Source organism: Stegastes partitus, unplaced genomic scaffold (genome assembly GCF_000690725.1).
Source record: "Stegastes partitus isolate 25-593 unplaced genomic scaffold, Stegastes_partitus-1.0.2 Scaffold1597, whole genome shotgun sequence".
NCBI classification, from domain to species: domain Eukaryota; kingdom Metazoa; phylum Chordata; class Actinopteri; family Pomacentridae; genus Stegastes; species Stegastes partitus.
The window spans coordinates 23,687-51,128 of NW_007579328.1; the positions used below are offsets into that span (position 1 = coordinate 23,687).

Here is a 27,442-nt window from a genome sequence, read left to right on the forward strand (position 1 = left end):
AGATACCATATATTGTTATTACGCTAATGCTATGTATAAAAAAAAAACTGTAGTCTGTTGCATTTATAAAATTTATGAACTACTACAGAGAAACAAAATTTTATTTCTGCATGCAACAAAAACGTTTCTAACTCCTAAATAAAAGACGCTGGGTCGAAGGTTACTGTCAAATAAAATACTCAATGTCTATTTGAGCCCTCCTCCTATTTATGAAATAGAAAGCCAAACTTAAATTATAAGTAAAAATGGCGTCTGTTTGTCCTGCTGACTGCAGCTGGGACTGCTGACCAGACTGCTCACCGCCTGTGAGCGATTTGGGATGGGAGGAGCTCACGGCAGCACCGCTGCTCGCTGAGAACAGTAACTGCAGAACGATACGTGTTTTCACATCAGAGTCTCCAAAACACCAGAAAAAAATATCGATTAACACCAGAAAGTGTCGCTAGATTTGTCACTAGTCATTTTTGAAAAAAAAAGTCCCCACGAGGATTTGGAAAGTTGCCAGATTTAGAGAGAACGTCACCAAGTTGGCAACACTGCACGTGCCGGCGGGTGTCGCACATCAGTGAGTGTGTTGCATATTTTGAGCCACAAAAAAGAAATTAAAAACGTTTTGTTTATTGATACAAGATCACCATAATCTTCAAATTCCGAATTGCATTTTAAAAACCAATGAACTGAAAAAAAATAAAAAATTAAATACTCATTTATTTTCCAAAGCCACAAGGAGCCGCCGCAGAGGGATGAAAGAGCCGCAGGTTGCCGACAGCTGATCTCAACCAAACTGAAATCATCCTTGTAACAAATTTGAGATTGTAAGCCTGCCTAGGCAGGTTTAAACTATGACCACACCAAATTAAAAATCTGAATGAAATCAGAATTTTAAGATTTGACTTTGACCAAATTAAAATCATTCATATATATGTAGTATCTGTACCAGTCTCGTGTGACTGTTAAACATGACAAAAGATGTATCACACCTCTTCATATGTATCTGAGTGAAAACGTTGGTGTGACCCTTTGATGGTTACAGCGCTAAAGAATGTGAGGTTCACACACATGGTGAAGTTTGGAGATTATATCAGATTAACACCTTGCAATGTGTCACACCCCACTATATATTTGTCACACTCTCAATTATTATTTGGTCTTGGCAAAATCAAAATTGTAGTTTAAATCTGCCTGGATTTTAATTTGGACTGCTGTTTCAAAGCCTAAGTATTTACTGTCCATTTCACTTGCAGATAAACTGTTGACAGGGTTGATTGTGTCTGCGTATCCAACTGGTGTCTTTTCAGTGAGGCCACCAGCTGTAAGTTGAACGTTAACCATCCATTTTTTAACTCCAAACGTGACAACATGAATTTAATTCTGCAAGAACAGACGACACAGGACAGAGACTAAATGAAATAAAATGCCATTTTATTGTTCAGCCGTGTCATAACCTCGTCTCCAAAATAAGCACAGCAGGACTACAACTGTTCGTCAACCTAGCTACCCTTGATAGCACATAAAACTGGGTTTTATTAGACCACCAATGATAGCGTTAGACTTTTCTATCAGACATCCAATGATAGCATACAAAATAGTTAACCTACCAGTGATACTGTATATAAAACACTTGTCTCTAGATTTATCCCCGACCCACCCTCAATTTCACCCATATCCCTCTTTAGAACATTTGTGACACTGACATATTTTATGCTCAAACAAGCACATATTAAGAATGCATAATTCTCCATTTTTGAGATTATAAAAAAACTACACAATGTTACACTTTAAGTCAGAGTACAATTCAACTGATTATTAGTGTTCTACACATTCGACCATAAACCAAAGGAACATTGTATAATATCACTATAACTTAATACTACATGTAATATACGTTGTTGTTGTTGTTTTTTTTTTAAAAAAAATTACAAATGATTAGCATTGAAGAGAAAATGAAGATGGCTAGTGCGAAGGCAAGCTGGGTCAGTACCATAACAGAGAATGAGTAATACAAAAAGAAATAAAAAAATAGAATAAGAAAAATAGAACAAAAAAACTGATAAGAATACAGGCAAGGCTAAAACATATGTGTTTCAAACTTTTAAGATCCACCTCATGTGCACTCATCCATATAGGTAACCTGCTCCAAGACCTCCATTGTGTGATTCCACATCTCACTGTTTCTTCTTTAACCCCTTCTTTTCCTTTCCCCTTCCCCTCCCACCCCCTCCCCCCTGGGTTTCGACTTGCTTAAACATTCCTGTGGCAACCATCTTTTAGTTTTCTTGTGTCAGGCACTTTCCAGGACCCCCCTATTCCTCTCTTTACCTTCAACACTCTACCGGCCAATCATAATGCTGCTTCAGACAATACAGGCCAATCACAATGCAGGTTCTATCAGAATACAACTGCAAAAGAAGAAAAGACAAAATATGAAATTAACATGGTGTTATTTATATCAATATGGATTTTTTATTTTTTTTAAATTATGAACAGGTAATTTAGGTATTTAGTCGACTGTCTTACCAATCCTACAGGTCGGTGTCAAACCAGGCCAGCTGGTTGCTGTCCATCAGGTCCTGGGTGTGGCCGAGGTCTGGCAATGGATCAGTGTGGTGACCCAGGTCGGGCAGAGTGTCAGCATGGTAGTCAGCACCTTCCATCATGGGGTCCAACAGGGTGTCCTGGCCGTAAGCTGCTGGGTAGGCCCTGTATGCTCCATCTGACAGGCAAAAACATTACACTGGAGGTTACCATTCTAATTGATTAGCAACTGCAAAATGAACAGCTAAAGATGCCGAAGGACACCATAGGATGTCAATTGGCAGAAAATAAGCAGATGATCAACAGCTAGCTTAGATTTTTAGATATTTATGAACTCCTAGGTTTCTTCTTTTACAATTCACAGCTGAATGAAACGACAGCCTTTCCTCCCCCCCTCCCCCATGCTAAAAATGTTGATTCAAGACAATTATGTTTTTCCTGCTGATCAAAATGGAAACCACAACATCAGAAGCTTTTATACCTATGCAGATGGTGAAATATAATGTAAAAGACAGAGAAGGGATTTCATTAAGGAAATAGCAAGTACTCACCATCCTGCCTGTAAGCCAGAGGGTCTCCCTGTGCTCCCATATCCAGCCCCAGGTCTCCAGTCTATAAAAAGGCAAAGAGTGACGAGTACAGCCCAACATAAAACTACTTATTTGAAAGAGTGAATAGTTTCATCTCAAATCCAGAGTACCATTTTTTGTTATCATACAAAAAAATCTAATCCATGTATTTCACACTCACTGAAATCACTCAATATGTGTGCTAACGGACAGTCATCAAATACACAGAAACAAATGTAAACACTATTTTTTGTCCTATAAGAGTTTTCTAATGCTGTATTTTCATAATGCATCATTTTTCCATTTTTTCCCATGTAAACACACAATATATGGATGTATCCTGCTCAGATTTGTTACACAGTGCAGATGTCATAGCTCAATTGGTGTGTGTGTGTGTGTGTGTGTGTGTGTGTGTACACGTACATCATTCCAGGCCATAGGCTCAGTTCTGAACAAAGAGCTGGTCAGTTCCACTGACAGACGTTTCTTGTAGTCCTGGGGTTTGTCCTCAGACATGCGGAACAGGACGGCTGCAGCATAGGTTGCTGCAGGAGAACGCACAAAAACACAAGTCAAGTACCTCGGGTTGACACTGACAATCAGACGTGTGTACACAGTTTGTATTTGCACCCGTATACTCACCAACGCCCTCGTTACGGGAGTGAAGCAGCTCGGTGAGTGGTGCAGTGGCTCCCTCAGCTTCGATTGCCTCAGCAGCTTCCTTGTCCTGAGCCAGTTCGCACAGCACACCTGCTGCCACACGCTGGATGTTCTCCACTGGAGAATACAGCAACTGGATACAAAAGCAGAGGAGAGGATTCAATATGGGATAAAGACAAAAGAGTCACCAACATGCATGCAGCAGAGGAACACTAATAATAGAAGAATCCAAGTTAATTCATAGGTTTGATTTTCAACACCAAACTATTCAACTGACAAAGATTTTTACACTGGGTGGGGGAGTCTAGGTGGTCTGCAGTAAGATTGTACCTGGACAAAGAGTGGAATGGTGTTGAGTCCTCTGATGACAATTCTGTTGTGGACATCCCGGGCCAGGATGTGCAGAGCTCCTGTGCAGCCTTCCACGATTTCCTCCATACGCACACCCTCCTGAATGCGTTTTAGTGAGATGAAAAGAAAATGAAATACACACACACAAAAAATAAAACATCTAAATGTTCAAATAAGGAAAACCTGAAGCTGTTTACATACCACAAACTGTTGCTGGTTGCCTCCCATGCTGGTGCGCCTCTGGGTGTCCTGGTGAGCTCTGACAAGCAGTTGGACCAGTCGGGGAATAGCTCCCTGCTCCCGCAAAGCACTGTGGTTGGCCGGGCAGAGCGCCAGGTTGCGAATCAGACCAACTGTAGCCTAAATAGATGGAAAATTGCATGTGTTTTGAGTTAGAATTAGTTTTGATAAATCCTGTTCAACAATGATTATTTTCTTCATCTGGAAACATGTGAAGGTCCAACGGAAACAAAAGGGATAATGACCTTGATTAGTGGCCAGTGGGATGGAGGGTGCAGTAGTTTGACCACCACAGGCAGGCCGTAGTGAAGGCGCACAGCATTCTGGGCCATTTCAGCATCCTGATGGCGGGAAGTAAGATGACGCAGGGCACAGACTGCTGGCTCTGTGATGTCTTCTCTGTCGCCAGCCCGAAGTACTGTTCGCACCAAAGCCTCAATGCCGCCAACCTGAGGGGATGAAATTAATTATTGGTCCATGTGATATCACATCAAAACGTAAGGTCACTTACTCTGCTTCATTCCCAGCCTTTGCTCAGTGCAAACAGACTAACACTACTGTGTAGTGTAGTGTGACCCAGACCCTTCTGAAAATTTGCTGTCCTCAAGATGAGAAGCACCTTTTCAGCTAAATTTCTCTGGAAGATGTGCAGAGAACTCCATTTCTACTGTGTGTATACTTACCTGACAAACCATGAGTTTGTTACTGTAGTTGTTGCAGGTCAGGTTGGAAAGGATGCCAGCAGCGCATGTCACTACATTGATGTCATCACTGCCCAGCAGCTGGACCAGAGTCCCCAGGAGACCCTCCATCCCCTCCTACAGAGAGCAGAGGACAGGGCAGCAAAGAAAGAGAGGAGGAAAAAACAAGGAAAATAGGTAACTTACAATAAATGAGATTAGATAAATGAGCAAACAAAAAAAGATCCTGGATGCTCCTCTGTGTTGTGTGCAGCTGTCGTGCTTTAAACAAAAAAAAACAAAAAAAAAACGTGCATGTGTTGTATTTGTAAACCTTCATTAGACACTAGGGGCATTTAACACATTTCTAAGCAACAGCTGCTGACACTGAACCTGGGGCGTGTGAGAAGCAAGCATTTATGACAAAACAAAAAGTGTGATGTACCTGTTTAGTGGCGGCATCTGAAAGATTCCTCAGAGTCCAGAGGCAGTTCTGGACCAGACGCTGGCTGGGGTCTGTCAGATGAAGCCCCAAGGCCTGCATGCCTCCTACACACAAAGTCAAACAAACAAATATGTTACATCAGATGACTTTCTACTTAGAAGCAAAGCACAACTAAAAGCTGTAAGTTAGACTTGTAATAAATTCACACTTGTACTGCAGTGAGTGAGTCCTGAAATATCTTATTTATGCCTCTTTCACTGTATTGTATTTCTGTTTCAGTGGTATACCACGAGTATGTACGTACCAGCCTCTACGATGGCAGGTTTGTTGCTTGAGCAAACAGAGAGCACCTTGAGCACTCTGCTTGTGGTCCACAGCAGTTTCTCGTATGTAAAGGTCCTCATGATGTTGACCAGGGCCTGGGGACCACCACTGGCCAGAATGATCAGCTAAAACCAAGACAGAAATATGTTTATGCTCGCATACAAACTGCTACCAGCCAAGTGGTGTGAACAGACATACGACAGACTCAATAAATGAATGTAAATGCATGCACAAATTAGCTGATACTGCAATACCTTGCTTTCCTGGTTGCCATATGCCAGAATCTGCAGGCAGTCAGTAGTGATTGCCAGGAACTTGACATTGGTGTTAGACAACAGGGCCACCATCTTCTGCAATCCTCCAGCCAGGCGCACTGCCATTTTGGCCCCTTCCTGGTGCAACAACAGGTTGTGGAGCGTGGTGATGGCATAGAACAAAACGCTGTCCACTGGTGAGCTGACAAAGCACACACACACAGACGGGAATCAGACAACTTCAGCAGTCAAGGCCACCTTCGAAAACACCTTTTAAAATTAGGTGTTACAGATACAAATTCACACTATTACCACAAGCTTCTCCACACAAAGTGGGAGCTTTTCATACCCTAGACATAATTAGTCACACAATTAGTGTCTGTTAACACTCAGCTCTGAATATGACCATAATAAATCAGCTGCACGAGGTGCTGTTTCACATTCTGAAACATTTTGATATTTGGATTACGAGCTACCTTTCACAGCTTAGATAACAACAGATATTACACTTCAACTGCAAAAAAATTAACATTTTGTTCTTTGCAACGAACCAGGAATTCAGTTTAAGACCAATGACCGAACTGACAACTTCCATGAAGCCTTCTGTAAATTAAAGCTGGTACTTTGGAGCACTGTACCAACACATCACACTTCTTTCTACTCTCTCCTCATTGACCCTAACCATCCAATCGTCAAGGAAACATTATCATACTAATAAAGTTCTAAGAGCTCTACAGAGAAATTTAATCACTGCCATTTTGGTGAAAACCTCACGATTTAAACCATTACTAGCCTTAAAAACTCTTGAAATGGTTACTTAATTCAAACTGCTACCTGTATCCACATCTATTCAGCGATTGTAGTCCAATAAAATGTGGCCGTTCATCTCCTTTCATGCTACTGCTCCATCCTGTATTTAAAGCACGGTAATGTGATTCCAGGTGCAAAATCAAACACACTCATGCGACATCCAACAGGTTGGAACTTGCCAGAGAGCTAACTGTTTTGGCTTTCATGGAGAAATACAAAACCTAAAGTAAAGAGGGAAGACATTTCAATGGTTTCAAAGTGAGTCGTCGTTCTTTGTGAGTTTAGCTTGTTGGAAAGATTTCGAGTTGGATATCCTAAGATATAACAAGTCTTTGAGTTCTGTGTGTATCCAAGTGTCTCTGTCACTCCTGAAAGTTGTACCATATCTACTGTTTGTCTTCATTTGCAGTTGACATTGTTTGCTCACTTACAATTGGGGAGACTAATAACAGTTGTTGTACATTTTCAGACTGAGTACAGCCTTCACTCACACATTAGAGAAAATATAAAGGGGAAAACAAGCATCTTAGAGTTTTTAACTCAACTTTGGCCTTTTGTGTTGACTTATACAAGAGCTGACAGCGAGCTGTTTGATCTGTGAGGTGTGGCTACTGAATGAGACCAATAGTGTAATATAAACTGTATTTATTTACATTTTCTGTAATTCAAGTGCATTGAAACTTTCCTTGGCTTGTTTATGCTGACCCACCGGACATTGTACACCACCTGGTTAGTGTATGTGATTAAGGTTCCACTTACAGTCTCTCTGATTAATGGCTACACCATGTACATCAGCATCACATAACATTTCATTTCCACAGTGCCATTGCTGTTTATCGCTATGTAAATAACAACACTGCAGCTTGTGGGATCTATCTTGGCCAGAAACAGAGATGTATTGCAAGAGATGAATCCAACACCTGCAAAGCAATATTAAGGCCTTCCTTACAAACTACCTCTCACTGATCTACACCACGACTGTACAGAAAACAAATGTTGCTTCAAAGAAATCCAACAAACAACTTTTTCATCAAACCACTGACAGCCGTAAGACCACTCTGCCAAAAGCTCCAACACAGGTTCTCTACATTTTTGTCATTTGCATCAATCAACATTGATATGAACCATCACTCATGAATTATAAACAGTCCTACAATCTGTCGCATTTCTTACCCCAGCATCTTGACCAGGGCAGGAATGCCTCCAGACTTGAAGATTGCAAGGAGACCCTCGCGATGGTGGGAGAGGTTGTGCAAAGTGCCAGCAGAGCAACGAGCAGTCTCCACATCGCCAGTGTTTTGCATGGCACGAACAACTGCCGAAACCATTTGTGGTGAACGCATCAGGGCATGGCGCGATGCCTCCTTCTTTGACAACTGATGCACCATTACAGCTGCTTTATTCACAACAACCTAAGAAAGAAATGTTTGTCAGGGATGAATGGTCTCAGAAGGGATGTAAACTAAATGACATTATACCAAAAGTTACTCAGCTGATACCATTTTGGTATTTGAGTATATTCAGGTGATAATTTGCTTATCTACACATGTACCTGGTCCTCATCATTGAGCAGTTTGGTGAGCTCAGGGATGGCACGAGTGGCCAGCTCAGCATCATCTTGATAGTTAATGAGGTTGACCACAGCATGCTTCAGCATCTGAGAGGGTTCTGCCAGACGCTGCACAGCTGTTGGGTGGGCTGCATCCAGCTGAGTAGGTGGGATCTGGATGCCTTCCTCCAAGGTTTCTGGGAACATGGCAGCGCGAACACGCTGGGCCCGGGTCATGGCATAACCCTCAATGTCTAAAACAAATACAAAATGATGATAAATATCAAGCAACTAAAGTAATTTACTATTTCATTAAACCATTCTTCTATAGTAGCCATTTTAATCATCTTCAATTAGGACTGCTTTACAGCAATACAGAAACAACATTGTGATTGTGACTAATTCCGAGTATTTTTTACAGGTTCCTATTTCATTAGATGAGCCAGAAAACAGACACCAAAACACGAGTACCAGTTTTCTTTACCTGTAGCCTCAGGAGTGAAGGGTTGGTTGAACTCCCAGTCATACAGAGTTGGATCCTCCTCCTCAGCATCAGGGTTACCCTTGCCACTCAGAGATGGTGCTGTGGTGGTGACACCAGACTGGATGCCTGAATCCAGATAGGACTGCTGCTGCCACTGGCTCACAGCAGCCTTGCTGTCACCCATGGCCATGTCCAACTCCATCAAATCAGCTACACAAAAAGAGCACAAAGGTGAACCACAAGGAAGGCCACACTAGGAGAAGAATTATCTTCACTCCACTCGTTTTAGCTTAACCTCTCAATTTAAGTTAGATGCAATTTTTATGAGCAACAATAAAAGTTTCAATAATCGGATTTGTGGGAGATGTAGGGGGAAAAAAAAAGGAACGGACAAAATAAAAATGCAACTGGAACAAAACTTCAAAGAAAACATCTGTAATCTTATGTCTGGAAAAAAAAAAAACAGGAGCTAATCAGAAACTGAACTTCGCAAACATAAGAAGTTCGACACATTTATTTGCTAAAGGAGAAACTCAGATGTAACAAAAACCAAAGTGTAATCACTTGGGATACTGTGACATGTGCTCACCTGGCTCCCATTTTTCCCCAGTCTCCACCTTGCCTCAATGCTGGCATTACCTCATTTATTTGCATATGTACAGCTAAACTCTTACATGTGAATATAAAAGACAATATGAATAAAACTCATTTATATGAAAATTAATCGTTTTCCATACTCACACTGGGTAGCCATTGTTCTTGCCTGCCCTCAGCAGATGTGTCTGTAGAAGGAAATAGGTACACAGGGGAAAATAAGACAACTCACACTCCAACTAATTTCTTGTTTGGCCAAGCAAAACCCAGCCGTGATGTTTATGCGTTTCTCCTACGTGGTCTCAATAATAAAACCGCTGTCTTCTGCGCTACCTGTGCCAGCTCCTAGTGATTCAGACGCTTGTTTGGCTTGCTAACGTAGCTATGAGGGGAAATGCCGAGCCTCCACCTCCAGCCGAGAGAGCAAAGCGGTGGGTATTTCCAGGCCAGCACGAACACAATTCACCATTCAGCGGCAAAGAACATCAAAGGCATATTTCTCCCCCTCCCCCTACCACGGCCAAGTTCCGACCTCGCAGCTTGGGTTTCCAATGAGAGAAACTACCCCCTCCGCCCCGCAATCACTTCCATGACTCCTCCTCTCATGGTGGGTCTAAGTACGAGCCTAACAAGCCGCCTCATCAAAACTAAACGAAAACCACAGCTAACTGTACAGGTTACATCAATCACCATATATAATTCATTCGCATCAAATTCCAGACCGAGGCGCTAGCATGTATTAGCCACCCCTGCTAGCTAACAGGTTGGCTAGCTTACCTTGAACGCTCGCTAAGCTAACCTAACGTGCGTAGCTAACCTCTCCGCTAGTTAGCTAACTAGCTAACATAAACAAACAGTGTGTAGGGATTCGGCCACAAACTAAAAATGAGAATGACTTGTCTTAAGACGCAGCTAATGTTAGAAGTCGTCATTTTCGCAAACAAGTTCATTGTGGGAACCGTGACTTTCAAGCACACTCCTGAAATGTTTAATTCTGGTTTGATTAGCTTAGCTAGCCAGGACGTATGAAAAGTAGATCCAAGCGCCACCGTACAAAACCTGCTGTGCTGCCAGCCAAATCAGAAAACCCCACCGGAGCCCCCTCCCTAGCCAAAGATGATTTTCTTTGGAGAACCAGGCATTGACGCGCTGTAAAGACGCCGAATAATAGATGTGCCAAACATACTATATTTACCAGAGTCGAGCGGCTCCTCCGTGGTTCTTGTCAGGAAAAATTTCCCCTTTATCTGAGCTGAAAACAGGAGAAGGGCTGCTAGGTGAACCACCCGTAGAAGTCCGAACCACACCCGCTGTTGCTCCGCCGAAGATGTTGCTTCCGCCTGTGCGATCGAACATCAAGATGGCGAAAGGAGAAAATACAGTATTCTGCCGCACTAGGAAAAGTAGGGCGTCATTTTTCAAACAAAGTTTTAGCATGAAGACTATTATATTACAGTTCTGGGCAAAAACGTGACATCTTTTCTCATTTTGAGAGCAGTCGATCATTTCAGGTCTGAGGTTTTCCAGCAACTTGAATGAAAGTGATAGTGGTGGTGGTGTAGTGGTGGGGAGGGCGAGGTGCTTCCATTAGGAAGGAATGAGATTCATGAGCTGCTGTGACATGACAGAGGGGTTCAATTAACATGCAGTTAATTGAGAGACACAAACATTTCTCCTAACAGCAATCCCATTCATTCATTTCGCTTATTGAATTAAGTCAGCAAGCATGTGGGCTTGCAATTCAGGCACCTGCACACAGTTAAGTTGGAACTCATTTGGCAAATGATGAGCTGCAGGAGTTAATGGAAGAGTGAAAAACAAAGTACACAAACTAAGGTCATTACTAAATGAAACCATGTAAGTTGAAGTTTTCTACAGAAACCCATAACTTCATCCCAGGACATACAGTGATCTTGACAGTAAAACTCAGTCCTATGTGTAGTGTGCATATACGATTAAAAAGGAGAAATGTGCATGTTGATACTTGAAAATGTATGAAATAGTTTAGGGAAATTATTTATAGGCTACTTGCAGTGTAATTGGCGATAGTACAGTTAAATCAGCTCTCTGAAGCAGAACAAACATAAATGTCAGGACAATTTGCGTGTTACCTAATTGAAAGTTCAATTTGGCCTATTATAGATGTGTGAAAACAACACACACTTAAATGAACACAGTCAAAAGAGAGATTGCCGTGCATACTATAGTGCACGAGTGTGATACATGCTGCCAGGCCAGAGAAGGTCAAAGTCCAAAGTGTCACTGAAAAGCACATTGTTGTTGAAGCAGGAAATGGAAAAGACAACCGCAATGATCAGTGAAAGTGTTTCTATCAGCTCTCTGAAGTGACAGAAGCTTGTGATAAGGCAATAAAAAGATATTCATTCACATGTCTTTAAGGGGTGTAAATAATACCAGAGTGAGGACAGACGACATGCAGCCAGAGTGAATGGAAATGTGGCAATATATTCTTTCACACATTTCTTAAAATAAACCAGCATAGGATGATGACATTTATTCCAGCCACCGCTTGTGCATTCGCGTTATATTCCACTTTATCGTGTCGGTATGTGGCGCTCACATCGGAGTCTTGCAATAAAACCATAGGAAGTGCACCCACTGTGTCGTTAGTAATGATTGCAAGGATACAGCATATGGAAGAAATAATATAAAAGACAGCGACATCTGCAAGATATGAGCAGAGCATTGGAATGGCAACCAGGAACTTCTATCAGTGTATGCCTGGCTTTCTTTACTGAATTGAAACAGCCACCCTTTCCTATGCTTGAATTCATTTGTTTGCCAGAATTCAGGGGTTTATATCAGCCATGCATCATTCTGGTCATGTGATGATAATGATCTATTGGATTTACCTGCTACAGAACGGTGCTTTAAAGTAAGTTTAGTGACAATTTTCATTACCCGGTGTAAAATAATGTAGCCAGTGATAACCTCTCATTTAAATGACTCTGTGTGATGTGATACACGGATCCCCAGATGCAAGGTTTTCTTTGAATTGACTAAAAACTATTTGTGATTGTGCCTCCGCATGTGGTCAAAGCAACAATCACAGAGTAAATAAGTAGCTGGCGAGGCTCATACATTTTTTTTTAAGTCGTTCGCTAAAAACATTTCACAAATCAAAATGGAAATGATAGATTCAACAGGCATCAGCTCTGTGTGCAGAACAAATGTATTTTAATAGGATTCTCTCACTTTGTCAACCCACTGATACTCCATTACCCTTTTGTTTCAGCCTGATGAAGAGCACTGTGCTCAGAATAGTGTCTGCTAATAGTGCTGCTTGTTATATATTCCAACCACTCCATTTTTCTCATTTTCGAAACTTGTGTGCGCCAGAAGCTACAACCAATATTTTCATTCCTTCAAAAGTGTTTCAAAATTCTGTATTCTTGCTCAAGGTCTTTGCAGCAGTTGGGGGTCGACCACCTGGAACTTCACCTGTAAGCTGTTTGCGTCCTTCATAATAAATCTCCGTCATAAAATCAACATTTTTATTCAGAGCGTGGAAACAGATGGGGGGGGAAGGAAAAAAAGCAGAGAAGCCAGGTAGATGAATCCGAATAAATACACCTTTTATTTGACTGATTGACAGATCTGATTATACAAACGCCAACACAGAGCTCTGAAATAACAGGACCAATCAGCTAGACAATGACTGTACATTCTTGATGTGACCCTCCCATGTTCTGACCCCCTTTCTCCCCCCCCCTCCCTTCAACTACCACCCTGCCAGCAGTAACTATGGAATCACTAGTGCTTCTTTCTGTACAAGTAAAGCTCAGCTACCCACCCACCCTCTAACAACCCTCCCTTTTTCAGTGTCAGTTATCTACAGGTTTGTACTGTACGTAGCACCTCGAGGGGCGGTTTGGCCAATCGCAGAACCGGGTATCATGATGCACCTACGCGCACAAGTGTGAAGTTTCGATTTTGTAGCATACTTTTAATCACATTTGGTTCGTGTAATTACAGTTTGCACTGTTTTAAGAGTTCCAAGTGAGTTTTGTAGTGTAAGAGCATAGTAATGTCTTTTTTGTTTTTGTTTTTTTGACATTTGGTTGAAATGCAAACAGCCAAAAATCTCTCAACAAACAGGTCTCGGTTGGAATAACTTCCTTAATATTCTGTCTGCCTCACTCTTGCGCTCTTGTCCACACACACACACGCAAACACACACACACACACACACACACACAAATACTGTTTTTCCTTCATCTTAAAAAAAAAAACAAGACTGTTTGCAATTTTTGTTTCAGGCATTTTTTTCTTTTTTTTTTTTGTTCTCAAATCTCATCCTCTGGTCAAGCGCGACTTGCCCCGCATATATTAAACGCACAATCACACACAGTCATCCCTACGTTACCTAAGTGCAGCTTCTTCAACATGCGCCCTCAGCATTTCCTACAGTAAAAACGCTAACTGTACCATCACAATAAATGGATGGATAAAACACCCTCGCTTTCATTCTTGCAATCGACCCACCTTTCGCTTCTTCTCATCCCAACCTTCAACCTCCCCCCCGCCCTCCCAATAAGTCCTCCCCCATCCCCTTTACCCACATACTCTCATGTAACAGACAGTCTCTTGTATGTAACAGTGACAAATACTTGTCCTCGGTGGAACAGCCGGGAAGAAAAAGAAGGGTGGGTGGGATCGAGGTGCGGGTGAAGGCATAAGGGAAGAGAGGGAGAGTTCTTCTCCTGGAGGAGAAAGTGAAAGACGATGGTGAAGGGGTGGGGGAAAAAAAACTTTACGTCCACCCCCTCCCTTTCCCCTGCATCTTTATGATGAAGTGGAGGGTGAGAGTGGAGGGATGAAGGGAGGTGGACGGTGACTGAGGTGGAGCGGGGAGGTGGGGGGGGAGGAGGAGAGCAGGGCGAAGCGTGTTGGTCTTCATGTGTCCTGGCCGTCGGTGGCAGGGGCGTCGTTGGCATTGGGCAAGTCTGAGTCAGTCTCCCGGCTGGATATGCGGTCCAGCTCCGCCTGGACGTCGCTCAGGCCCAGCTTCGAACCTGAATCAGGCGTTGGTAGAAACCATACAAATAAATTAGCACTGCATCCAGGCAAAAAAAAACAAACTGACAAACAAAGCTGCTTAGCTAGTGCAAGAAATACAAGTGCAGCTTCACAATGCCATAAGCACAAAGGCAAGTGCACATGGTTAAAATAAGAGCTGGGTGGGTAATATTTACCATGGATGGATATGAATATTAACAGGATTGTTAATCAGGCTGTTATTTTTTTTTCCTACAATGAAATGACTGCACTTGTGTCAGTGGTCTCATTGTGTCTGTACTCATTTGTAAGTGGAGGAGCTGCTGGTTCTCAGGATAAGAGCAGCCGCCACTAGCAAGGATAGGCTGAGAACTATGAGAGGGAGGAAGCCACACTGTGATATAAAGGAGGCTTTGATTGAACTTTGAGAGGACTCTTTTCAGTAAATCCCCATGAATGATGGTTAATGGTTTAGATATGTCAGAATTAGTTTACATCCAGACTTACTTCTACAACAATAATACCATTTAGACTATGTTTCATTCTTATTTTGAAGACAGGGATGAATGTATATTTACATAAATGCATTTTAATTCTTACTACACGACACATGTAAACTGTACTTTTATTTTGAAATTTTCTTTAATGCAATAGTGGTACATTTTTATGGCAGTTACTATGCAACAATATAATTAATATCTCCATGTTGTACATATTGGGTTCTATTACAGACTTCTGTGGGACACAACTAGCTCAAAATCTCTGCCTTGGTTTTGCTAATTTCCCAGGAAATGCATGCATATTGGCACATACTGTCTATCGTACATAGCTAAGATGCTAAAAGTTTCACATCTACAGGAGATTTAGAATTTTTTCAGATTTCCCAGCCTTAGTTAGAATCATGTGCATTGATTGTGACGGATGTTAGAGATGAGAAATGCGATGCAACATGCAAAAAAGAAATAAATCATACAAATTAGAATTGGACAAAAAATGTAGGGGAGTAATAGTGGGGACAGGGTGTAAGAACGGAAACAAACTGAGATGCAGCTGTCATTAAAGGAATCATCTTTGTCTTTCTGCTTTAGATATTTACATGGTTGTGCACCCGGCCATTAATAGGAAGTCTGTGCGCCTATTCCATTATATATGAGCTCAATCCAATCAGCTTGTCGTAAAGAAAATGCCTGAGCTTTCCTGTTTTACAACACCACTCAACCACATTTGAGTTGTAAATCCTCATTGCTTATTATTGTGATTTGATGTTAATGAGACCAACCGTCTTTCTGAAAGCAAAATTAAGGCATGTGGCGCAAAAAAAAGTAATTAAATAGCCACGGGATCATCTCCTGGACCGCTGCTTTAGTTCTCAGCTTGGACGGACTTAAATAATCTGCATATAGCATATATGAATAAATTAACATAAAGTCCATGAAGCCCAGCTGATGTGCTTTTGTGCGAGAAGTAAATGGGTGATACAGGAGGCTTGATCCCAGCTGTGCTCCTCGTTGGATGCTGGAGAAAGTTGGAGGTTTGGGGAAGAGGGGTCAAAAACAATAACGGGGTGCTTGTGAGAGTGTCATACGCAAGCAGTAATACATGAGAAATATGTTGCTCACACACACCTTAACGTGGCCAGCATCCTCTGACTAGCGCACACACACACACATTGTGGATGATGTTGACAGTGAGATTGCACAAAACAGACTGTGAGCGTAGTTAAGAAGGAGAAGACATTCGCTACAAACAGGCATAGAGATGACGGTGACGGTTGTGTGTTGGTGTGGTTGTGTTTGTGTCTGGAGTGGAGGACAGGGGAGTAAAGAGGCAGGATGGCAAATGGAAGGTAAAAATCATATACAAGCTTGAGTGATGAGGCGTGACTACAGATGGGATTTAGGTTAACTATGACACTTTTTGTATCATATAAAAAAAATGTTAAAAACAGGTGTAACAACAAAGCGAGCGCTCTCACCTGACTTCCGTACAGTTCCTGGAGTATTGTTACCGCCACCTGGTGTCCCCGGCCCTCCTGTCCCCGCCTTCTTTGTCAGTAGACTGTTGAAGAAGTTGGCCAGCACACCCTCACTGGTCTGACCTGCAGCATTATGAGACAAGTGTTTAAAAAAAAAAAAGAAGAAGCACAAACAGCAGTGCAATAACACCGAAATGTACACAAGCGGCCGTGCGAGGTGATGAAACTCCTGCCGTACCCGACTGAGGCATGGCGTTGGCTACATTCGCCGCCGCAGAGCGATTACTCGTCCTCGGGGAGCCTGTTGGTGCTCTGCTAGTGGTGTCCTACGAACAACAACGACAGTTCATGTCAGGCATACGGACAGCGGAGGGAGGTTTACTTTATCTCGTGAGCCAAAATTGAGGAGAAAGGCGCGCTCACCACTGGTCGCCCTGCTGTCACAGCGGGCTGTTTGGCGAGCAGCGACTGCAAATTAGAGCACAATATGCACACTCACTCCAATTAGTATTTAATTAACATATCAAGGCCCTCAAGTCCGATTTAATTTGCATACCCACACGCAGCAAACAAACTGGCATTAACACAAGTGAAATGTTTTCTGACCTGCAGTTTTACCAGAAACACTTGGTCATCCTCTGCTTGAATCTCCTTTTCATGTACAATCTAGAGAAAAAAAAATGGAATACATTATGAAAATGTCCTTTTTTTTTGGCTTCTGGGTTTTTCTTATAACTCTCAAGCAATTAATACTTTCGATTGGATAAAAGTCTCAGTGTAACGGCTGTGAACTGTAAAAATGGTATATAAGGTAATGCATTATAGAGGTAGTGAAACTAGCTTGCCTAAGAGGATCTTTGTAAGTTGGGGATTTTTAATGGGAGCTTGTACCTTTCTGACCGGCGGCTTGACTATTACTTCCTCAAAGCTGTCTTCTGCTTTTACTGTCTGGAAGTTCTCGTGAAGTATGGCGATCTTTTTCTCATTGTCCCAACCTGACGGGCTGGTAGAGGACAGAGAGGGTTACAAAACAAATACAAGTGGTCCTACAGTCTCAAGGACACACACACACACACACACACACACACACACGCTACTAGACTTACATGAAAACAGCATCTCTTTCCACCACTTGTGCGGGGCAGTGAAAGGGGAAGCCGTAGAGTCTGTGCACCAGATACTTATACAAAATGTCCAGGTTCTTAATCTCCTTCACTGATGTATAAAGCAGAGAGGCGCCATCTGACACGGCCGTCAAGGATATTTCCAACAATGCAATTTCTAAATACAAAAACAGTGAAGAAACTAACATCACAGTGACAAAAAAAATAAATAAATAAAAAAAAACTAGGAGTGGGACTTTAACGCGTTAACGTGAAAATAACATGTTCAAGTCCCACCCCTAATATATGTTAAAGCGTTTATTACGATTAATTAATTACAACAAAAATAACGCGTAAAAAAAAATTAACGCATTTAACCGCAGTTTGCATCCAGGCAACACAGAACGTTTGTCGGTGCCCAACTTCATGGTCCACAGATCACACTGATGCACAAGATGCGTCAGCGCTACGCTAACAACAACAAACATGGAGGAATCCGATGAGAGTGCATTGCTTGGACTGATAAAGGGTAAGTTTCATTTTTAAAAAAACTGCCTGACGGAAACATTGACAGGAGCGTGGTTTTGTGCAACTTGTGCAAAAAAGAATTTGCATCCCACCGAATCACATCAAGCTAACGGTACCACCTGAATGCAAAGCATGTTGAAGCGAGCACAGAAGCCTGTTAGCGCTAGCAGTCCTGGATAGTGACAAATTTTTTGAACGCGTTATTTTTGTTGTAATTAATTAATTATAATTAACGCGTTAAATTCCCACCCCTAACAAAAACCACATTTTTTAATAACAGCAGAACTACAGAAAAGAGGATTCCAGCTGTAACCAATTGCCAGCAGTACACAGAAGAACTAAGACGGTGCCCCAAGTTGGCTCAATTTAAACACAATAACCATCGAAAATGCAATACAGTTTCCACTCAGCATTGACTGGAGAAAATGATGCTGAAAAGCAAACAATTTGAGGTAGGACTGGGTAATCTAGGCCTTAGATTGAACTCGCTTTGCAGCAAAGCAACAATAGTCCAACGGCTTTCAGCGGCCCAGTCAACACTGATGCAGCAGGAAACTCCAGCTTCGGTGTGAAAACAAAACACCTTGTAATGCCAGTCGCTCAGCTGCATCACCGTCCTTCATCACCGGACAGCTGAAACACATCAGCAGCCCCATTACATCCCTGCAGATGTACCGTATCTCCATTTTGTTCTCTGTGACAGTACAACCTTAAGCAGCGTTTAAGCTTTGCTCCGGCCAAAGTCAAGGTCTAAGAGACAGCGCTGTGTTCGCTGAAGGATACACTGCAGACAAAAACGTCTGATGTGGGACTGGATGAAGTCCAGGTGTTCGTCTCTGTAGTCGTGCTCCTTCTCCAATGTGCTGATAGCATCACACTGAGGACAGATAAGCAGGTGTCAGAGGTGAGTGTTTGTGAGGAGTTGCATTAAATCAGCACTGTGTTGCTATGACCTGAAATCTTTCTCTGCCCCTCCCAAAAAAAAAAAAAAAGCAGCTTCTGCAAGGCCATAATATTGGAGTAACACATTTTTCATAAATCACAGAATAATGATACTTCTGCGACATAAAGAGGAGACATAGATTTGAAAATAAAAGTAAAATATGTTCATGCATAGCCCAGTAGAGAGAGAGAGAGTGTGTGAGTGTGTGTGTGTGTGTGTGTACCTTAGTGCAGACGACCACCATTGGTATTCCCAGGTTGTGCGTAAGTGTGTTGTCCCCTAACGGCAGCAGCACGCTTTCTTCCTCTTCACTCCTCCTCTGCGGTGTGCCATCCTCCCCACTGCCCGGCTCTGTGTACTCTTGAAACTGTTTTACAACTACACGCATACACGCACAGACAAAGTCAAGAAAGTAAGACCTTGAAGAGGTTGCAATTACAAACTTGTGGCGTCATCGTTCTCATAGCTGGGTCCAATGTTTTATAATACATACTGTGTGATCATTGATTAAGACAATCCTTATCTGAGTAATGCTTTCATATCTCTACGAGCATTTTTGTGAGGTGGGAAAAAAAAAAAAAAAAAGATTTATCTACGAGTACGTCTGATTACTGCCAGTATGACTCACGTCTGTGCTCCAGCTCCCGCAGCTTTTCCGGGGCGACTCGGAGTTTGTCGATGTGTTCCCTAGCAACGGCGGCCCACTTCTGAAGAGAGTCCAGGGCGTTCCACGGCCGCGACATGTCAACCGTTATCAGCAGCAACGTGCTGTCGATGGAGTCCACTGGTACAGCTACTCCCTGCAGACCTTTATGGTAAAGGTCTCCGTCTAACACCCAAGCATTACATCTAGTGTGATCTAAACACACAGACACACAAAATAGGTCAGAATAAATACACATTCCAGTGAAGCCCAGTGCTGCATTAATGCTGAATACTGACGTGTTTTGTTCAAAAATACTCCGCAAAAGAGAAGCTCTGTAATTTATTTTAAGAAATGCAGGAAGTAGCTGGTTACCATCAATGTCATCGTCGTAGACTCTGAAGTAGAGGTATTCCAGGCCACGCCCTTTCATGTATTCTTCAACCCCCTGCATCTTTGCAACCAAGGTGGTCTTCCCCGAGCCAACCTCACCTGAACACACACACAAAATCAGTACATAACATGCAGTAAATATAGGTGGTAAACAATGCATTCTCCTTGTCGCCTTCACGACAATTCATAAAAACAAAAACATAACAATTGCAGTTTGACATTTAAAGCAAAAGTTAAGTTTAAACAACAGTAAACTAAAATTAGGGGAAAGCATGTCAAGTGGCAAACGAACCGAGGCCAACCAACGCTGGAATTGCTGACGGTGTACAATTTATTTAGAGCTGCATATGATTCACAGCTAATACGATTTCCTAAAGCTAAAGGAGGCGTTTTAAAAGAGGTTGTTTTGTCTAACGAATGACCTAAGACCCAAAGATATTCAGTTCCTTGTCACATAAGACAAAATAAAAAAGCATTAGCTGCTTGCAACTGAAAGGCTGGAAATGTCGACACTTTAGTTTGAAAATGACGTATACACTTAAATGGACGAGCAGAATAGTTGAAAGAAAAAGAACTAGTTGTTTCTTGACCCCAACAGATATACGGGTTGATCGATACGATCGGCTGATATCGGCCAGTCACAGATAGATCGCCGTTAGCGTATGTGTCTGATATGAAAACATTTTTCCTACAGAACATAAAAGCAGAAAAAAAGTGCTTTGGGTTATTTAGAAATCACACAATTTGTACAGCAGGTCAACGCCGACTCCGTGTTGTCAACACTGTGCAGCACATGTAGCAGAGTAAGTACCACAGCTGAGTGGTGCAAAGTCGATCGACATCTTAAAGATAAGCTGCTAACTAGTTTGTGAAATACACTGCTGTATAGTTCATAAACAATGACATCATTGTGTCCCTTCTCAAAGACCTTTTCAGACACGGGATGCGTAACATTACTGGTTTCATCACATCTCTTACAGTGACAGCTTTCAGACATGTTCCTCACGGCTTCATTCAGACGTACACACCTCAGTGATGAAGACAGCCACAGTACGCGAACAATACTTGTCATTCACGCAAGACTGGACAGTCGATACGAGGTGTGTCAGAAAAGTTCCAGGGCTGGTGTCACAAAAGATATATTTCAAACCCAAACTACAAACGACAAGTTTTCCCATAATACACATGGCCATGCTGGAGAAACCTCCCTACTCACCCCACCTGGCTCTGTGGGATTTTTTCCTCTTCTCCAAGCTCAAGGGGGTCATCAAGGGGACCCGTTTTGAAGACGTGGACCACATCAAGATGGCTGACGACGGAGGCTGGGAAAGTGTGTTAGACTCCAGGGGGATTACTTGGAAGGGGGAAACTTGTAGTTTGGATTTGAAATATATCTTTTGTGACACTAGTCCTGATTTTTTTCTGACACACCTCGTATAGTGATGCACATGCATAATAATCATTAAACAAAAGGCTAAATCTAAACTAACAGCGAGCTCATGTGGATCCTGTTGGAGGTATTTAATAAACTCAGAGGAAAGACTCCTTCAAACAGCCGGAAACAAACTAAACAGTTCATTTCAGTTTGCAGCCTCATAGATTTAAAATTGTGCAGCAAAATGAACAGAAAAGTTTGTTATGCTTTGGCACAAAAAACTGTATCTTTTGCTCTATCTGTGTTGTTTTTGGACCAATACTGGCACTGAAATGTGGAAAAAGCTTTCCTTAAATCACTGCATATAACTCCAAGTACCACCATAACAATCTATTAATGTGACAATAGTGTGACTCATTGGATGTACGCTGCGAGTACAAGCCTATCATTTGCCGCTCATTTCACAGAGCTTTGTCCTCCCCTTACCCTATCTGCATGTTACCATTTTAAAAGCCGCTTCACTACATGAAATGACAACAACCACTTCCGGACAGCAAGTTTTAAAAGCCCTGCTAGTTTTTCTTTTGGTAGATAAATAATTTTAATGACAGTGCTCGTCTCCCTGCAAGTGTTGCAAAAGTTTCACCAAAGCATTTCCACTTGTCACTATTTAGAGGGAAGACTGATGCTGCATCCTTCGCTTAGCTTTTCACAAGAACCCTGAGATAGGTTCAAAGAAAAAGTCTCACTTAGCCAACCTGTTCTGTAGCACATAGTGGTTTGGCCGCACCACACTATCATTCTGCTACAGGGGGGAAGAAACGCTTTGGCTTTGTATTCCTTGTTTGCATTTCTTTAAACCAATCACAGTCGTCACTGCAAGCAAAGGATGCGCCTCAAGTGTTTCCTCAAAATATTAACGGGTGGAACGTATTAGTGGAACATTTGCATGCAGGAAGATTTGATTAAAATGGATAATTCATTGGAAAAAAAAACGAGCAGGTCTGCCTTATTGCACAACACTCATCCTCTGCAAGATTTGAAATTGTCAGGGAAGAAGTTATGCAGATAGCGCCTGAAATGAGCGACTGATGGCAGCATCCTGCATCCGGTGAGTCAGCCTAAAGAAATACAAAACAAGCCAGAGTGATTATTTTCCTCTTATAGCAGACTGATATTGAAATGCAGCCTGACCTGAGCGGCTGGGGCTCAGGTGGTAGAGTGACGAGTTTTCCACTAATGGCAAGGTTGGAAGTTTGAACTTTTTGAATGCCAAAGTTTCCTGAACCTGATGTTGCATCTTACATGGCAGATTTGCAAGGGGGACAAGGTAAAGCAGGCTGGCTCGGTGGTTAGCAACGTCACCTCGCAGCAAGAAGGTCGCTGGTTCGCATCTTTCAGCATTTACATGTGCAGCATGGTTTCTCTGGTTTCTTCCCACACAGTCCAAAAACATGTTGAGGTTAATTGGTTATTCTAAATTGTCCGTAGGTGTGAATGTGTCTAAGTGTAGCCCTGTGATAGACTGGTGACCTGTCCAGGGTGTCCCCTGCCTTCACCCCACGTCAGCTGGGATAGACTCCCCGCGACCCCAATGAGGATTAAGCGGTGTATAGATGATGGATGGATGGACAAGGTAAAGTGCTTTGAGTGCCACCGAGGTATAACAGAGCATTTACTAGGGGTCGATATGGGTGTATTAGGGCCTGAATTAGCGCGTTTAATTGATCAACAGTCAGTCAGTCAATAAAAATAACAATACTGATAATGATACAATCTCATCCACAATAATCGTTAAAGTAGATAATCAATCTATCACTACCATTTACCATTTTCTAGACACCACAATGGGCTGGCTAAGCGAGACTGGGTGCAGTTCAGACATGTTGAAAGTGAAATGTTACTGGATCTGACCTCGTATGATTGCAGTTGCAACTTTTATGGAAAAGTGACCAGGGTGCACATTCAGACATGCAGCCGACACGCTCAGCTGATGTCAGACGTGCGCATGTCTGAAGGAGACGTATATAAATCAGTCAATCAATAAGAAATATTGGGATGTTTACACTCTAAAAATGCAGTACAGGTCAGGCTATAGTTGTTTCAGCTCTAAGTAAATACGTGCTCATACATACTGCAATCCATTTGATTAGTTTAAATTAAGGATGAGCAGCTGAAACAATACATCCTGTGTATCTGCTGGGAACCTACTGTGTCTACACTTATGCTGGCCTTTCAGCTAAACTCAAAGCTGACAGCATTGTTTTTGCATAATGCCAAGACTGCATCCATTCCAGCTCTGTGCCATATTACCTTAAACCGACAGGGGGACTCGACGCATTGTGGAGCAGAGCTTGTTGATGTTGTCATGGACAGCACAACAAGACAAACGGGCTGCAGCACACATCGCTAACCAGCTCGCTGATTAGCTTGAATGGGTCGCAGGCTGCGGATTATCCCGGGCGGATGTGTGGACAGTGGGTTTTGTGTGCTGGACGTGAGCGGGACACGAGCACCGAGCGAGACAAGGGAGGCACCCTCACATAAAGCCCCGTGGCCCCGTTCAATAAACACACAGCCCGCTGCCCCGTCTCGTCCTCTCACCATCATCTCTCTGCTAGCTAGTAGCATCTCTGGATGCTAGAATGACTTGCAGGGTTTCATGTGATGATGAGAAGGAGGAGGAGGAGGTGTGGGTGCGTGTGCGCGTCCCCGTGAGTCAGTGTAGGTTCTCGGAAAATACACCTGTCTCCCTATGTGCACCAACACAAAAGCACCATCAGCCCGCAGCCAGCTAGCTTAGCCACCGAGCAGAATTAAGTCCAGCTCCCAGAATGAGGTGATCAGCAGCTGCCTATTGGCTAGCAGGGGGAGGCTGCAGACAGATACCCACCCATGACCAGGACATTCTTCCCCGACGGTAGCTTTGATCTTGAATGGGTTGACACTTCGCTCAGGATGGTGGACCTGCAGACAGAGCAGCCCCGTTACCACACAGCCGAGCAACGGGCTCGTTCATTCATTAACAAAAACAACGAGCGAAGCTAAGAGCGAGCTAGTGCCGCTGTGTCACCAGTCAGGCTGGTGCTGATGCTAGCTAGCCGCGCTAGCAGGCTAGCTGTCAAACCATCCTCCCTCCCAGCACCAGTGCACTCTCCGCGACCCCACAAAACCCCCCGCACGGTAGCCCGGCTTTAACCGCTCGTCGCTCACCACAGGTTCTGTCCGTCATCCTCCTCCGGGTTTGAGTTCTCCAGTGTGCTCTTAGGTCCAGTTGAGGTGGAGGATAATAATGCACTCCTCCCTGAAGTCGCCATCTTCGCAGGGCTTGTAAACCGAACGGAGCGCCCGGATGTAGCAGCGTGCTAAGCTAGCCTGGTGTTAGCGCACGGCACGCCGGGGCCGGGGCGTGGTCCGCCCGCACAAAGCTGGGCTCTGCGCTCCAGACATGAGGTGATCTCATCCACAGAGGGACACATCTGGAGTGAACATCCCAACTAACTTATTTAGGAGAAGGACTCATTGAGAAAATAAATCTGTGGCTAGATCAACGAGGACACATTGGCTTCACAGGCATATCATATGTGGAAATATGGTTTGATAAATAAATCATGAACCAAACCAATTCACACTTATAATGGGCTATATTACAATATATATATATATATTCTGTTGTTAGCTGTTAGGCCGATTTATCCAAATAAATTATCAGGATAAATGCATTTTCATAAGAGCCCCACAAATCCGTTTCAGAAAAAATATCCTCTTAAATATGCTGCCTCCTAAATCAATGCCTTGATTTGTGAATAATCAGGCACCAGGCCTAAGCCTATAAGGAGCTAAAGCTGTAATTCCATGCAGGAATTGGATGCACTTCAAATTGACTTCTGTGGCTGGGATATAGAAGTTGTTTAGCACATTAAAACTGAAAAAAAAATTACTAAAATTCATGTGTTGACTGTAGTACCTTTCATACAGGTTAGTGCGATTCCCAAGTTTGCAGGTGGAAACTGCTTGCATATACCCAAAACTGGCATAATAAATCCAATAGAGTGGATTAAAAAGATCCAAAATAAATAAATAAACTAGACCACTTTCATAGTATTTTCAGATTATTTCCATGTTTGTTTATTATAGCAACAAAATCCTCAGAACTGGAATAATGCAACCAATAAAATAGATTAATAACATAAAAAAAAAACAATAAACCAATTGTATTTGTCTATTATTTTCTGATTAGCAGAAATCACCAAAAGTGGAAAACACATGCAATAAAGGAGATTAAAAATATATTTAAAAAAGAAATGAAGAATAAAAAAATAGACCACGATGACTTGTCTACTACTTTTGGATTATTTCCATGGTCGTCTAATATAGCAGCAAAATATCCAAAGCTGGAGTGATTAAACCAATAAAATAGTTTAAAAACATCAAATACAGCTGAGACCAGAAGTTGACATACACCGTACTGATGTAACTGAGTCAGGTTTGTTGGCCATCTTGCTCCACACGCCTTTTTTTTTTTTTTTAGCTCTGCCCAAAAAGTTTCTACAGGACTGAGATCAAGGCTTTGTGATGACCACTCCAAAACATTGACTTTCTTGTCCTGAAGCCACTTTGTCACTAATCTGGTGGTATGTTTAGGGTCAGTGTCCATCTGAAAGACCCATTTGTGCCCAAGCTTTAACTTCCTGGCTGATGTCTTGAGATGTTGCTTCAATATTTCCACTTAATGTTCCTTCCCTAATGATGCCATCTATTTAGTGAAGTGCACCAGTCCCTCCTCCAGCAAAACACCCCCACAACATGATGCTGCCACCCCCATGCTTCACAGTTTGGATGGTGTTCTCAGGCTGGCAAGCTTCCCCCTTTTTCCTCCAAATGTAACGACGGTCATTATGGTCAAAGAGTTCAGTTTTAGTTTCATCAGACCACAGGACATGTCTCCAGAAATGAAGGTCTTTGTCCCTGTGTGCATACAACTCTAATCTGGCTTTTTATGTTGCTTTTAGAGTAAAGTTCTTCTTCCTCTCTGAGTATCCTTTCAGTCCATGTCGGTACAGGACTGGTTTCACTGTGGATAATGACTCTCTGACCAGCTTCAGCAGCATCTTCACAAAGTCTTTTCCTTTTGTTCTGGGGTTGATACGCACATTTTGCACCAAAACACTTCACAAAAACACACCGTCTCCTGCCTGAGACACTATGATGGCTGGACATTCCCATGGTGTTCATACTTGTGTATAATTGTTTGAACATATGAACGTGGAACCTTCAGGCATCTGGAAATTGTACCCAAGGATGAACCAGACTAGTGGAGGTCCACAATTCTCTTCCTGATATCTTGTCTGGTTTCTTTAGATTTTCCCACGTTGTCACAAAAGGAAGCAGAGTGTTTGAGGTGTGCCTTAAAACACATCCACAGGTGTGCCTCTAATTAACTCAAATGATGTCAATTAACCTATAAAAAGCCTCCAAAGGCATGACATCATCATCTGGGCTTTCCCAATTAGTTTGAAGGCATCTTAGTGTATGTAAACGTCTGCCTTTGAAGAAAGCAGTAAAAAAAACAAACAAACAAAAATTCTCTCTCATTATTCTGGCATTCAGCAAATAAAAATAATTTTGGTAATCCAAACTGACCTAAAACAGGAAAAGTTTAGTCTGATTTAATGTCAGACAGTGAGGAAAAAAAGGTTCTGTGTTTATACAGTGTATGTAAACTTCTGGTTCAACTGTATATAAAGTAGACCCTTTTCATTTGTCTATTTTTCTAGTTATTCCTGTTTGTTTGCTTATTCAGACAGCATAAATTGCCAAAATTGGAATAATAGTAATAATAAACAATAAATTACATTAAAGACAATTTAAAAAAAAAAATCACATAAGCCACTTTTATTCGTGTGTTATTTTCTAATTATTTGGTGTTTGTTTATTCATGCAGAAAAATTCGCCAAAACTGAAAAAA

At 42.3% G+C, this 27,442-nt stretch overlaps 2 protein-coding genes across 2 annotated transcripts; both read right to left on the reverse strand.

The window, feature by feature from the left end:
* Nucleotides 1-1,401: 1,401 nt before the first annotated feature.
* Nucleotides 1,402-10,818, reverse strand: LOC103371495 (catenin beta-1-like). Its single transcript, XM_008300843.1, has 17 exons — nucleotides 10,691-10,818; nucleotides 9,643-9,683; nucleotides 8,902-9,111; nucleotides 8,421-8,671; nucleotides 8,042-8,280; nucleotides 6,059-6,260; nucleotides 5,785-5,929; nucleotides 5,481-5,584; nucleotides 5,039-5,173; nucleotides 4,601-4,804; nucleotides 4,317-4,475; nucleotides 4,095-4,214; nucleotides 3,747-3,897; nucleotides 3,528-3,649; nucleotides 3,087-3,147; nucleotides 2,518-2,713; nucleotides 1,402-2,399 (listed from the first exon to the last, which is right to left on the reverse strand). The coding sequence occupies exons 2-16, from the start codon at nucleotides 9,653-9,655 to the stop codon at nucleotides 2,523-2,525; spliced, it is 2,307 nt and encodes a 768-aa protein (XP_008299065.1). The 5' UTR covers nucleotides 9,656-9,683; nucleotides 10,691-10,818; the 3' UTR covers nucleotides 1,402-2,399; nucleotides 2,518-2,522.
* Nucleotides 10,819-13,066: 2,248 nt separating this feature from the next.
* On the reverse strand, nucleotides 13,067-24,805 carry dync1li1 (dynein, cytoplasmic 1, light intermediate chain 1). The gene is made up of 13 exons (XM_008300844.1): nucleotides 24,688-24,805; nucleotides 24,368-24,441; nucleotides 20,082-20,198; nucleotides 19,692-19,922; nucleotides 19,287-19,441; nucleotides 18,904-18,997; nucleotides 17,596-17,731; nucleotides 17,381-17,492; nucleotides 17,096-17,155; nucleotides 16,913-16,957; nucleotides 16,728-16,815; nucleotides 16,490-16,612; nucleotides 13,067-14,531 (listed from the first exon to the last, which is right to left on the reverse strand). The coding sequence occupies exons 1-13, from the start codon at nucleotides 24,789-24,791 to the stop codon at nucleotides 14,413-14,415; spliced, it is 1,458 nt and encodes a 485-aa protein (XP_008299066.1). The 5' UTR covers nucleotides 24,792-24,805; the 3' UTR covers nucleotides 13,067-14,412.
* Nucleotides 24,806-27,442: the final 2,637 nt, after the last annotated feature.